The sequence below is a fragment of the Gymnogyps californianus genome, chromosome 24, assembly GCF_018139145.2.
Source record: "Gymnogyps californianus isolate 813 chromosome 24, ASM1813914v2, whole genome shotgun sequence".
NCBI lineage: Eukaryota > Metazoa > Chordata > Aves > Accipitriformes > Cathartidae > Gymnogyps > Gymnogyps californianus.
This window is the reverse complement of record NC_059494.1, coordinates 5,303,288-5,314,730: the sequence shown is the minus strand read 5'-3', so window position 1 is coordinate 5,314,730 and position 11,443 is coordinate 5,303,288. Positions and strand designations below refer to the sequence as shown.

General features: G+C 67.0%; 2 protein-coding genes across 2 annotated transcripts; both read right to left on the bottom strand.

Annotated features, from left to right (window-relative positions):
* Positions 1–131: 131 nt before the first annotated feature.
* Positions 132–2,785, bottom strand: GIPC3 (GIPC PDZ domain containing family member 3). The gene is made up of 6 exons (XM_050910498.1): positions 2,528–2,785; positions 1,845–2,030; positions 1,333–1,513; positions 684–796; positions 361–442; positions 132–283 (listed from the first exon to the last, which is right to left on the bottom strand). The coding sequence occupies exons 1-6, from the start codon at positions 2,783–2,785 to the stop codon at positions 132–134; spliced, it is 972 nt and encodes a 323-aa protein (XP_050766455.1).
* Positions 2,786–3,099: 314 nt separating this feature from the next.
* Positions 3,100–9,346, bottom strand: HMG20B (high mobility group 20B). Its single transcript, XM_050910497.1, has 9 exons — positions 9,272–9,346; positions 6,972–7,077; positions 6,493–6,696; positions 6,157–6,277; positions 5,988–6,040; positions 5,590–5,665; positions 5,039–5,254; positions 4,470–4,602; positions 3,100–4,260 (listed from the first exon to the last, which is right to left on the bottom strand). The coding sequence occupies exons 1-9, from the start codon at positions 9,307–9,309 to the stop codon at positions 4,248–4,250; spliced, it is 960 nt and encodes a 319-aa protein (XP_050766454.1). The 5' UTR covers positions 9,310–9,346; the 3' UTR covers positions 3,100–4,247.
* Positions 9,347–11,443: the final 2,097 nt, after the last annotated feature.

Sequence of the window (11,443 nt, the reverse complement as noted above, 5' to 3'; positions counted from 1 at the left end):
GGGACACACCTGGGTGCAGCTCAGGAGGGTGCGGGGGGCAGGATGGGGACCCTCACCGGCACCGTCAGCCCCAGGTGGGGTGGGGACGCGAGGAGGGGACGCGGGCGAGAGGCACCGCCGGCCCCCCCCAGCTACTCCTGCCCCCCCTTGGGGTGGCAGACAGCCGCCCACACCTCGGCCACGAACTCCTGGGGGAAGGCAAACTCGCCCAGCACCGAGTCCAAGCCGTGGGCGAGCTGGGCCACGCCGGGGCTCTCCTTCGCCGCCTCTACCATCGTCGAGGCTGGAGAGGAGGAGAGGCAGGGTGAGCGGCGGGCGAGGGTCCGGGGTGGGCACCCCCTGCCCGCCCTGCCCGCTCACCCAGCTCGCTGTCGCGGATGCCCATGTAGCTCTCCAGCAGGTCATCCACCCGGCGGGCGGCTTCTTCCTCGAAGGGGCTGGGCTGGGGGCGAGAGGCCCAGCGAGTGGGTGCCAGGGGAGGGTGCACGACCCAGGGATCCCCCCCCCCCCACTCCCACAGAGCCATGCCCATGGGTGCTGCATGCGTGGGCACCCAGCAACAACGCACCCGATGGAGGCGCAGTGCAGGGTTCACCCAGGGGCGTGGGGATGCTCATCCCCACCCCGGGCATGGTGTGAGCATCCGTGGGCTCAGGGTGGGGGGGTCTCTGGGTGGGTCTTACCCCCTCCTCCAGCGTGGCTGGGCCCTGCGCCCGCAGCCGCAGCGTTTCCTTCCCGCTGGCCACTCTGCCTTCGCCCGGGGACTTGCTGCTCCGCGTCCTCTGCCCGATCATGTCTGCACCCCAGGGTGGCGGGGGGGGAAGAGGGGGTGAGGGCGCAGGCAGGGCCTGGCACCTCCTGCCCCTCGCTGCCCGCCGCCCTGGCCATCACCCAGCCCCAGCCCACGCATGTCCCAGCACCCTGGGGGGGCACCGCAGGGTGAGCCGTGCATGGGGAGGGGATGCTCACGGGCAGCACGGGTGCCAGGGACACCCATGGGTGCAGGGTGGGGATGCACACGGTTACAGGGTGCTCATGGGTGCCCAGGACAGTGCACACAGAGGAGTGGGGGTGCCCACAGGGAGCACAAGCAGGCGTAGGGACCCCCTGAGGAGTGCCCACATGGGTGCCATGCAGGGGTGCCCTGGGGCTGTGGGGTACACACAGGGTGGGGGTGCAGGACAGGGGTGCACACAGGGGTGACGGACCCTGAGGGGCACCCAGCCCTTGGGGAGGGGGCTGCAGGGCAGGAAGGCCACAGGGGATCAGACTCCCCACACTCTTCCCAAGGGGTCCCCCAGTCCCCAGGACAAGAGGGACCCCCCGACTCACCGAAGGCCTTTTTGGGCTGCACCAGGCGGAGGGTGAAGGGCTGAGCCCGGGGCAGCTCCCGCAGCATCCGGGCCACCTCGTAGTGCCGGCAGCCCACGATGGTGTGGTCATTGATGGCCTCGATGCTGTCGCCCACGCACACTGTCTGGATGCGGTTGATGATGCTCCCCTCCTTGATTCTCTGGGGACCGCGGGGAGGGAGCGGGGGACACACAACAACAAGGTGGCACCACGGGAAGGACAGACAGACGTAGCCCCCATCCCACCCCGCACAAAAACACCTCTGTGGTCCCACATCCTTTAGCAACCGGGTCAGGCAGGGAGGGTGCCCCCCAAACCGCGCCATGGGGGGGGAGACCCCCAGGGCCAGGCTGGACCCAGAGGGGGACTGATGGGGGGGGAGTCAGGGAAGGAGCACGATCCCAGGGATGGGGTGCCAGCAGGGGATGACACCCTGTGGGGCCACAGCCCCCAGGGCTGCCCCCGGCCCAGCGCAGCCCGAGGGGGTTCACCTTGATGAAAGCGTAGCCAGCCCCGTTGTCCGTGATGGTGAGGCCAAGCGCGTCCTCCGTCTTGGTCACCTCCACCTCCTTCGTCTCGCCCCGGACATGGGCGAAGATGAAGTCCTCCAGGCCGATCTGTCCCCCCAGCAGCTTCTGCATGTCTACTTTGTGCGTGTTGAGCGTGCAAAAGAGGATCTGCCCCAGGGAACCCCATCATCAGGGGCTGGGGATGCCCCAGCAGGAGCGGGGGGCATCAGTGATGCCAGGGCAGGAGCCAGCCATGGGCAGATCTGGCCAGGTCTGGGCGCTGCTGGAGCAGAGGGGTCCAGGGACACCCAGCCTTCCCAGGGACACCCAGCCTTCCCAGGGACCCAGCACCGCACTGTCCCTGTGCACCCTCCCCTCGGCTCCAGGCTACGTGGCAGCTGGCATCAGCCAGGGAATAGGCAGCCGCAGCTCCCTGCCCACGTGCCAGGGGGGAAACTGAGGCACGGAGCCACCCAACCACTCCCCAGAGGAAACACAACAGCCCTGAGATTAAAACACTCTTTTCCAGGTCATTTTGGGGGCTGTATTTGCAAGCAGCTGGGGACCCGCGGGAAGGCTGGCCACGGACGGTGCCACAGGGTTGGCATCCTCCCCTTTGGGTGCAAAGCCCCCTCCCCACGCCCTGGCAGCCGCAGCCCCCTCACCTCGGTGGGCGAGATGCCGAAGACCTCAGCGATTTTGGCGTAGAGCTCCTTGACGTTGGTGAAGCCCTCGATGCGCCCCGTGGGGCTGCCGTGGGCCAGCTGCGTGTGAAACACCAGCCTGGGGCGGGCACGGGGGGTTCGGGGGGCCGGGATGCCCTCGGCTGCGGGCGGCTCAGGGGTCCCCGGCTCCTGCCCCACACCGTTCTCCATGGAGCTGCCCTCCTGGGCCTGCCTGCCGCGCCTGCCCGCCCGCCGCATCCCGCTGCCGGCACTGCTGAATTATAGATGGGTGCTGGCTCCCGGCTCGGCTGTAAGGTGATCCCAGGACCTGGGAACCCGATCCGGCGGTGCAGGTAATCCGCCTGGGATCAGGTGAGCTCTGCCCTGGCTGGGCTGGAGGCGGTGGGAGAGCAGCCGGCTCCATCGCACCCTCCCCAGCTGGGGTTGGGGGCTGCAGCAATGAGCTCAGGGCCGTCACCCTTGCAACACACCCCAAAAGCCCCCGGGATTAGGGCCGGGAGCCGCTCCAAAGCCACCTCTGAGCATGAACACGCAGAGCCCAGGCTGGTTGTTTCTCCCACATTTATTTGCTCCCATCTCCATCCCAAGCCAAGCGGCAACCGGGAGACGGCAACCAGGAGACTCATCTACAGAGCACGGACCTCAAAGGCAAGAGACAAGCGGTCGCACACCAGCCCCGGGTTAAACCCAGGGCCAGATCAACGTAGTGCTAGTAAGAAAATAAGACACTCTCTAATTACACAGTCTGAGATTAGTGACAGGCAGCCCCGGGGACGGCCGACCCCAGCACAGCACGGCCACGACACGGCTGCCATCACGGTGGTCCCACGATGCAGGACAGGCTTGGGCAGGGAGGCAAGAGCCGAAAAAGCCTGTGCACCGCCCCACGGGCTCCCCGCCGTGGGGAGGAAGGGGTCGGTTCCAGCTCCCCCTCTCCAGCACGAAGATGTTTTTTGCCTTCACCGCTGCAGAGGGCAGGAGCTGCCCTGCCTGGTCCCAGAGGCGTGGGGGAAGGAGAGGTGACAAGGCAGGGGGACATAGGCAGGGGGCTGAAGGCACCCATGGGGGAGCAGCAAGGGGAAGCGGGAAGATTAAATAAAGCAAGAGGCGGGCGGAAGGAAGCCTGCCACCTCACCCGCTGTGGGACGGGGGACCAAGAGGCTCCCTGGGCTGATCTAGGGGCCAGGAGGCAGCGCCGAGCCCCAGGGGCTCCCGGGGCACCCGGCTACCTCCCTTCCAGCACAGGCCAGTTAACAGCAGCCCCTGGGTCACCCTGGAAGAGGCTGATTCACTCCAGGCCAGTAACCCGCAGACACCTCATCTGCCACCGGACAGCCTTTGGAGAGTCTCCGGTTTAGCGAGGCGGAGCTGCAGGAGCTGGGGAGCTCGCAGGAGAGCCGGGGGGGATGCTCACGCCCACCACCGACCATCTCGCCCAGCACCACGCCGGCTGGGCTCCCCCAGCCCTGTCACCGCTTGGTCCCCAGAAGCTCGAGGTCCTCGGAGACGGTGCAGCCGCGGGGCCCAGCCGCACCGGGGCTGGGGGGGGGGGGGGTTTCCCCAGCTCACTTCTCCAGTGAGGTGCGTGGGGTGGAGGGGGAAGCAGCCGGACCACCAGCAGAGACTGTCCCTTGCGTGAGCTCCAAGGGACAGGGCCGTGGTCCGGCCGGCCCCGGGCTCTGGGAGGGACTGGTCCTCTTCACAAGTGTTCGCTGAAGAGGGAGGAAAACAAGGCTGAATTACAGGGGGTTGGCTTCTCTCTCCCACAACTGCCTGGAGCAGCTCTGAGCCCCTCTCTGCCCACACCTTCCCTGCTCGGCTCCCGTCACCCACCCAGCCACGGGCTGACCCAGTGGTCCCAGTGCTCGCCGGGACACGAGGGCCCTCGGGCGCCGGCTCCAGCCAGCCCTGCCCAGCTCACCTGGCTATCCGGGACAGGATCTCCTTGATGCGGACCACCAGTTTCTCATGCTGCAGCGGGTTGCTCTCGATGGCACTGTGCAGTTTGGCCATGTAGAAGTCCAGAGTGCTCAGCGTGGGGGTTTCCCCAGTGCCTATGGGGCGGCAGCCCAGTTAGCAGGGCCAGCAAGTCCCCATCCAGCCCTGCCCATCGTGCTGGTGACTGGGGAAGGGACCCTGAACGCTAGGGGCCATCTCCTGCAGCAGGAGAGAGGATTTGAACACAACACAAGCCCAGGAACCAGAGGATTTGGGCTAACCTCTGCCTTGCGGGCGCAGCTGTGACTGTGCCTCGAGAGGACAGTTCCCAGCCTGCCCTACCCCAGTATAGGGGAGCCAACTGGCTGTCACATCCCTGGGCTCCCCGCAGACCCCCCCAAAGTGCTCCAGGATCCCACCCCATCAGCAGATGAGCATTTATCACCACCCCATTGCCCCGGCTTGTACCACAGGCAGAGCCCCGACGGTGTCCCTCCACGTGGCCACCAGGTCCCAGCAGCAGGCCGGTCCCCACGGCCGCCCCGAACTCACCAGGGATGGGGAGGGAGGCGAAGCTGGCGGTGAGGGCCTGCCGCACGGACTGGAGCTGCTGCTGCAAGGCCAGGGTCTGCCTCTCCTCCTGGGCCAGCTCCTGCTCCAGCTTCTCCTTGGCACAGTTCATGCTCTCCGTGTGCTTCTGCAGGATGGCGTTCTGCTCCTCAAACTCCGTGTTCATCTTCCGCAGGCGCCGCAGCTCGGCCTCCCGGGCTGCCGGGACGGCGCGACGTCAGCAGGGGTGGCCCCTCTGACTCTCTCCCTCATCCCAAACCCAATCCCTTCCCCAGCCACGACTCTTCCAAGAGGCTCAGCGTCACCAACCCCCAGGCTCCAGCCAGGATCCGGTCCCTCTATCCAAGCTCACCAGGGACCTTTCACAGCCTGGATCTCGCACCCAGCGCCAGCCGTGGTCCTGCCCCGTGGGATGCAGGCTGCTCCGGCAGCGGCATTGCTTGCTGCAGCCGTCCCCCAAGCGAGACGCCGCAGCGCCGGCAGCCCCGGCCCCACAGCGCCGGCAGCCCCGGCCCCACAGCCCAGCCCCTCACCTTTGTTTTGGTCCAAGAACTCCTCCGTGAAGATGGGCACATCGAAGGTGGAGAAGGTGTCGCTGCACTCGCCAGCCTGGGGGACGGGAGGGGACGGATCAGGCAGAGCTGAGCCCACCGAAGGGGACCCCGTCTCCTCGGGGCTGGGCAGAAAGGAGGCACAGGGACGGGGCAAGGGGCGGTCCTGCCTGGGCAGGCAGGGAGGACGGGCAGAGGACGGCTACGCTCTGCCTCCTGCCACTCCAGGCTCTGCTTCAACGGGAAGCTGGTGCCTTGAAGCACAACCCGTGAGCCTCCCTCTGCCCAAACCTGCAGCCAGCCCGGTTCCCGTGGGCCAAACCCAGCAGTGCCATGTGCCTCAGTTTCCCCACACACGGGTTGACCTGCCGGGGCCTTACCTTGTGCGGGTGCCCGTTCAGCAGGGTGTTCACTGCGGCAGAGCCCGCGTCCTCTGGAAAGGAGGAAGGAGGTTACCCTAGGAGCCAGCCCAGCATCCCTCGAGAGGTTCCGGCAGCACTTGGCCGCATCCTGGCAGCGAGGCCGGCAGCCACTGCTCCCACAACCCACCCTTTTTGATCTTTTTCTCCTGGATCTTCTCCGTGCACATCTTGTAGGCCTCTGACTGCTGGTATTCCCGCAGCTCCTTCATGTACTGCTGCTTCTCCCGCTCCGCTTCATCCAGGTACCGCTACGGTCACAGAGGGTCCTCAGCCTGGCCCGGCCCCAGGCTCCCCGGGGGGGTGCTGACCCCTGCCCACTACTCGACTCCCACCTCCTGCTCACCAGCCCGCCAGTACTGGGACAGGCTCCCTTTGTGGAGCTGCAGCCAGGCAGGGGTTTGGGGTGCAGGCTCTGGAGCGTGCTGCCCAGCCCCGGGGGGGGGTCTCTCCTGGGGACCGGTACCTGCTTCTCTGAAAGCTGCAGCTTGCTCCACTCGGCCCCCAGCATCTTGGTGATCTCCGGGAAGGGCAGGTCAGGATGCTGCGTGCGGATCTGCTCGCGCCGCTCATTCAGAAAACGCACGTAACCCGTCACAGGGGCTTTGGGGCCATTGGGAAGGATCTTCTTCCTCTTCTTGCCCTTGGGCCAGCCCCTCTTCTTCACCGGCTGGCACCCAGCGAAGGGAAAGGGACAAGCCGTCACGGATCAGAGCGCACGGTGCCATCGCGCAGGCAGGACACAGGAGCAGCCTGCAGACCCGCCTGGGCCTCCCGTCCCTCGAGGGAAGGTCTGGGCCTTTCCTCGGGCCACGGCCGCAGCCACGGGCTCGCCTGGCTGTGCCTGGGCTGCTGAAGGGCGAGTGGAGGGACAGCCCCAGGCTGGGCAACACAGAGCCCGCTCCCGGGGACTCTGCGGGGAGGGATGCGGGCACCAGAGCTCACCTCCTCCTCGCCGTGCGGCTTCTCGCCGCTCGTCCGTGCCGACTCTCCCTTCTCCTGCTTGATGGCCACCAGGAAGTTTCCATGCTGAGCTTTGCCCGTGGCATGTCTGCAGTCAGAGAGTACCCGTCAGAAAGGGCCGGGAAACCACCAGGACTGATGGTGACACATCCCCCAGCAGCGCGGCCTCGTGCTCGCCAGATCCCCCAGCTCCCACCCACCCAAACAGCCCCCAAATCTGCTACCAGCCCTGGAGCCCCCGTCCCCCCGTGAGGGGAGGCCACGGCTGAGCGATGGGGCTCGAGCAGAGCTCAGCACTGGGCGAGCAGGGCAGTCCTGGGCACGCAAAAGCTGCCCTGAGGTCCAGTGACGACCCCTGGGCCCTTTCAGTGACGTTTGGAAGCAGGCCAGGAGCCGGCAGTGCTGCTCTTGGGGGCAGGTAACAGCGACGGTCACATCCCTGCGTGCCACCAGGGCTCAGGCGCACACCTCGGCGAGGAGTCCCAAGCGGCACGAACCAGTCGGTCCTCCTCTGCGAGGGAGGAGGAGCCGCGGGGGTTTGGATCCTGGCTCCAGGGGCACCACCTGGAAGCAGCACCCACACCCTGGGCAAGTGCTGCCAGGGATAAGGAGAACCCTCAGGGCAGAGGATGAGGGCAGGGCGCCGGCGCCGGCTCGACCCGCTCCAGCCACAACCGCTCCATCAGGTTCCTGCCACCCGCGCCGCCACCGAGACGCACCGAGCCACCTCCGAGACGCACCGAGCGGCTCTAACGTGGGGCTGGCAGCCCCGACGCCCGCTCTCCAACTTGCTGCCTCGTCTTTACACATCAGCATCTGCCTTCAGCGGAGGACGCGGGTCCAGCACCCGGGTCGGCAGAGCCTCCCTGCCTGGGCTGAGCACACACAGCCCCACCGCAGCATCACCCTGGGGCTTCCCGAGCCTCCCCCGGCCCCTTCTCCAGCCGGCTCCGTCCCACAGCCAAGCCCTTGTCCCGCTCGCACCCTTCGGTCCCTGACGCAGCTCCTGCTCCATCAGAGCGTGTCCGGCGGCAGAGCGCAGTCGGGCCCCCCGCGTGGCGGGGAGCCGTGAAGGGCTCGAGAGTTGCGGCAAACAGTGCTCGCTTGGGTTTCATCCCAGTCACAAGACACGGTAACTAGCACAGGGCCGAGCACAAACCCCAGCAAAGAAAGAAAACGCTGCTCTGTACCAAAAGCCACACCGATCCCGACCCGCTTGGGATGCACCCCGGAGTTTCTCTCACCTGTTTGTCACATCACATACCTGGTGTAGACCCAAATCCCCTCGGAGACCCCAACCTACCACTATCAGGTTATCACCCATATCAGCCACCCTTGCGATTCATCTGACAGGGCCCTTCCTGTAAGCCCCTGGGGTTACACCGCCTGTAACTGCGGTGGTCCCTGCGGATGGAGCGGGTGCCCAGCACGAGCTCTTCCCATCGGGATCCGAGCCCGACCAGCCGCCCTGCACCCCCACGCTCACACAAAAGCCTACGGGAAGGTGTGAGACCATCTCTTCTTCCACCTTCTGGGGGGAAAAAAAAACATCCCTGAGGCTCCGGACGGGCACGGCCAGCCTTAGGCTTTCTTTATCAGCTCTAACAGAAATATTCCCGCTGATGCCCATACAGTATCATCGCGCTCAGCCGCCACGGCTGGGAACGCGCTAACACCCTCCACCACCAGACACCGGATCTCTGCCTCCCCCCGCCGCGATCCGGATTCCTCGCGTGCCTAAGGATGCTTTAAAAAAAAGTGAAGTTATTTCAGGCAAGATTCCTCCTCTTATCTGAACCTCCCTCGGCCGGTTTGCTCTGGCATCCGCCTCCCTCCACCTCGGAGGCGTTTCCCCATCTGTCTGCCCGGGGGGTGCCGCGGCCCCCACACTCTCGCCCCTCTGCCGGGAGGGACGGCGGTCGACGCCAGCTCAGGACGGCACACGGTTCAGCCCACGTGAATTAAGACCTCGCTGGTCTTAATCTCACAGGACGCTCCTTTTACACCAGGTCTCCCTTTGCCCTCTACTAATTAGCCCGGCTAGGTGGAAGCACAAGCTAACGAAGCAGGCACGTAAGGAGAGAGCGGTGCAGCCCGCAGTAGAGAACGGGGGTCCCCAAAACACGCAGAAGACCCCCAAGGCTTGCAAGGCAAAACCAGCCACCCTTTAGCAAGGGACAAAGGACCGGGGCCCGGCACAGGACAGGGTGACGTGGAGCGGCTTGTGGCACGCAGGAGGACATGGGGGGGCCCCAGAGCGCGGCGGAGGGGGCGGCACTTACAGCATCCCGGCAGGCAGCTGCTTGGCGCTGTGGGCCATGGGTCCGGGGGGGGCCTCACCGGCACTGCTCGGGCCAGCACCCCTGAAGGACAGAGCAGAGCTGGCACCCACACCCGGTAGGGGACGGGGGGGGACTGGTGCTGCCGGAGCTCCGAGGGGGCAATTCGGCAGCCCCCCCCCCCCCCCAAAGACCCCCTCGGAGAGCTCTTCCCCGTGGGGACATCGCAGACACCCCCTCCCACCCCCAAAACGGCGTCTCCTCCCCAGCCAGCCCCCCCCTTTCATCTCTGCACCCCCCCCGGAAGACCCCCCACCCACAGGGCCCCAGCACGAGCTCCAGCCCCCACTCCCCCCGCTGTGCCTCCCCCCCCCCCGTCCTCCTGGGATCCCATCGCTGCCCCCCCAACAGGCTCACCCCCACGCATCGCCGCTTCCCCCCCCCCCGCGATCCCCAGCACCCCCCCCCGTCCCCCCCATCACTGCCCCCCATCGGGATCGGGACCCCGCACCCCGGGGGCCCCCGGCCCCCCCCGCCCCAACTTTCCTGGCGCCGCCGGCGCCCTCCGCCGCTCTTCCTCACCTGGCCACGCCCCTCTATTATTATGTAAACCAGAAACCCGCCTCGGCGCTTCCGATTGGCCGCTCGCGCCGAGCCGTGCAGCGCGCAGCCTAACGCGGATTGGCTGGAGCGGTTTACATCAGCGGTAAGCGGCGGAGAGAAGGCGGGGCCGGCCGGCGCGGCGCGTGCGGTGAGTTCGGCGCGCGCGGCAGGCTGCCCGGCCAATCAGCAATCGGCGTGGGGACGGGGAAGTGTGGTGGGGAGGGCAGCGCCTTAAAGGGGCAACGACATCCTCGGGGGGGGGGGTGCCCCCAGTGCCCATCCCGGCGTCGGGGGGGGGAGCCCCGCGAGGGACCTCGGGGAGGTCCAGCGGCCCCAGTGTGCCCTCACTGCTCTCAGCGCCCCCAGTCCCAGTGATCCCAGTATCCTCCCATTGCTCCCAGTCACCCCAGTGCCCACCTCAGGCCTGTCCCAGCGATTCCTGTCACCCTCCCCCGCCGCTCCCAGCAACCCCAGTACCCCACGGCTGCTCTCAGTGGTCCCAACGCCCACGGGGTCCCAATGGCCCTGAACCCCCCCCCCACTGCTCCCAGTGACCCCCCTACTCCCCCTGGAGGGGGACCCACCGACCCCAGTACTGCCCATACTGATCCTAGTGACCCCAGAACTGCCCACACTGGTCCCACTGACCCCAATATCTACTCAAGAGGAGGTTCCAGTCACCCCAGTACCCCCACACTGCTCCCAGTGACCCCAGTATCCACCCAATGGGTGGTCACCCCAGAGTCCCAGTGACCCCAGTACTGCCCATACTGGTCCTAGTGACCCCGGTATCTACTCAAGCGGGGGTCCCAGTCACCCCAGTACCCCTACGCTGTTCCCAGTGACCCCAGTACTGCCCATACCGGTCACAGTCACCCCATTACCTACACAAGGGGAGGCCCCAGTCACCCCAGTACTCTCATACTGCTCCCAGTGACCCTAGTACCCCCCCAAGCAGGAGGTCCCAGTCACCCCAGTAGTGACCCCAGCATCCCCAATACCTGCACACTGCTCCCAGTAACCCCAGTATGCACCCAAGTGGGGGGCCCCCATGACCCCAGTAGTCACCCCAGCGTCCCAGTGACCCCAGTACCTGCACACTGCTCCCAGTAACCCCAGTATGCACCCAAGTGGGGGGCCCCCATGACCCCAGTAGTCACCCCAGCATCCCAGTGACCCCAGTACCTGCACACTGCTCCCAGTAACCCCAGTATGCACCCAAGTGGGGGGCCCCCATGACGCCAGTAGTCACCCCAGCGTCCCAGTGACCCCAGTAACCCCCCCCTCCCCCACTGGTTCCAGTGCCCACCACCAGGAGCCACGGCGACCCCCGTACCCCGACGCACCCCAGCCCCGCCCCGGGGTCCCGGCGCTCCCCGGGCCGGAGGTCGAGGAGCCTTCGCGGGCACCGCTCGGAGCATCCTCCCCCGGGCGCGGGTAGGCGGCGGGGGGGGGGGGGGGCAAGTAGAGCCGGCCAAGGCGGTGGAGCACCGTGGACGGCGGGGCCGGGCAGCTCCGCAGCCCCGCCCCGCCCCGCCCTGTCCCGTCCCGTCCCGGGCGCTGCGGGCCGGT

Excerpts from the sequence above, each read along its gene's own strand:
- HMG20B (XM_050910497.1), bottom strand. The coding sequence starts at position 9,309 with ATGGCCCACAGCGCCAAGCAGCTGCCTGCCGGGATGCT. Across the intron at positions 6,697-6,971 it reads AGCCGCACGGCGAGGAGGAG|CCGGTGAAGAAGAGGGGCTG; the intron begins GTGAGCTCTGGT and ends GCTGGGTGCCAG. Across the intron at positions 5,255-5,589 it reads GTTCTTGGACCAAAACAAAG|CCCGGGAGGCCGAGCTGCGG; the intron begins GTGAGGGGCTGG and ends CCGTCCCGGCAG.
- GIPC3 (XM_050910498.1), bottom strand. The coding sequence starts at position 2,785 with ATGCGGCGGGCGGGCAGGCGCGGCAGGCAGGCCCAGGAGGGCAGCTCC. Across the intron at positions 797-1,332 it reads GCAGCCCAAAAAGGCCTTCG|ACATGATCGGGCAGAGGACG; the intron begins GTGAGTCGGGGG and ends CCTGGGGTGCAG. Across the intron at positions 284-360 it reads CATCCGCGACAGCGAGCTGG|CCTCGACGATGGTAGAGGCG; the intron begins GTGAGCGGGCAG and ends CCTCCTCTCCAG.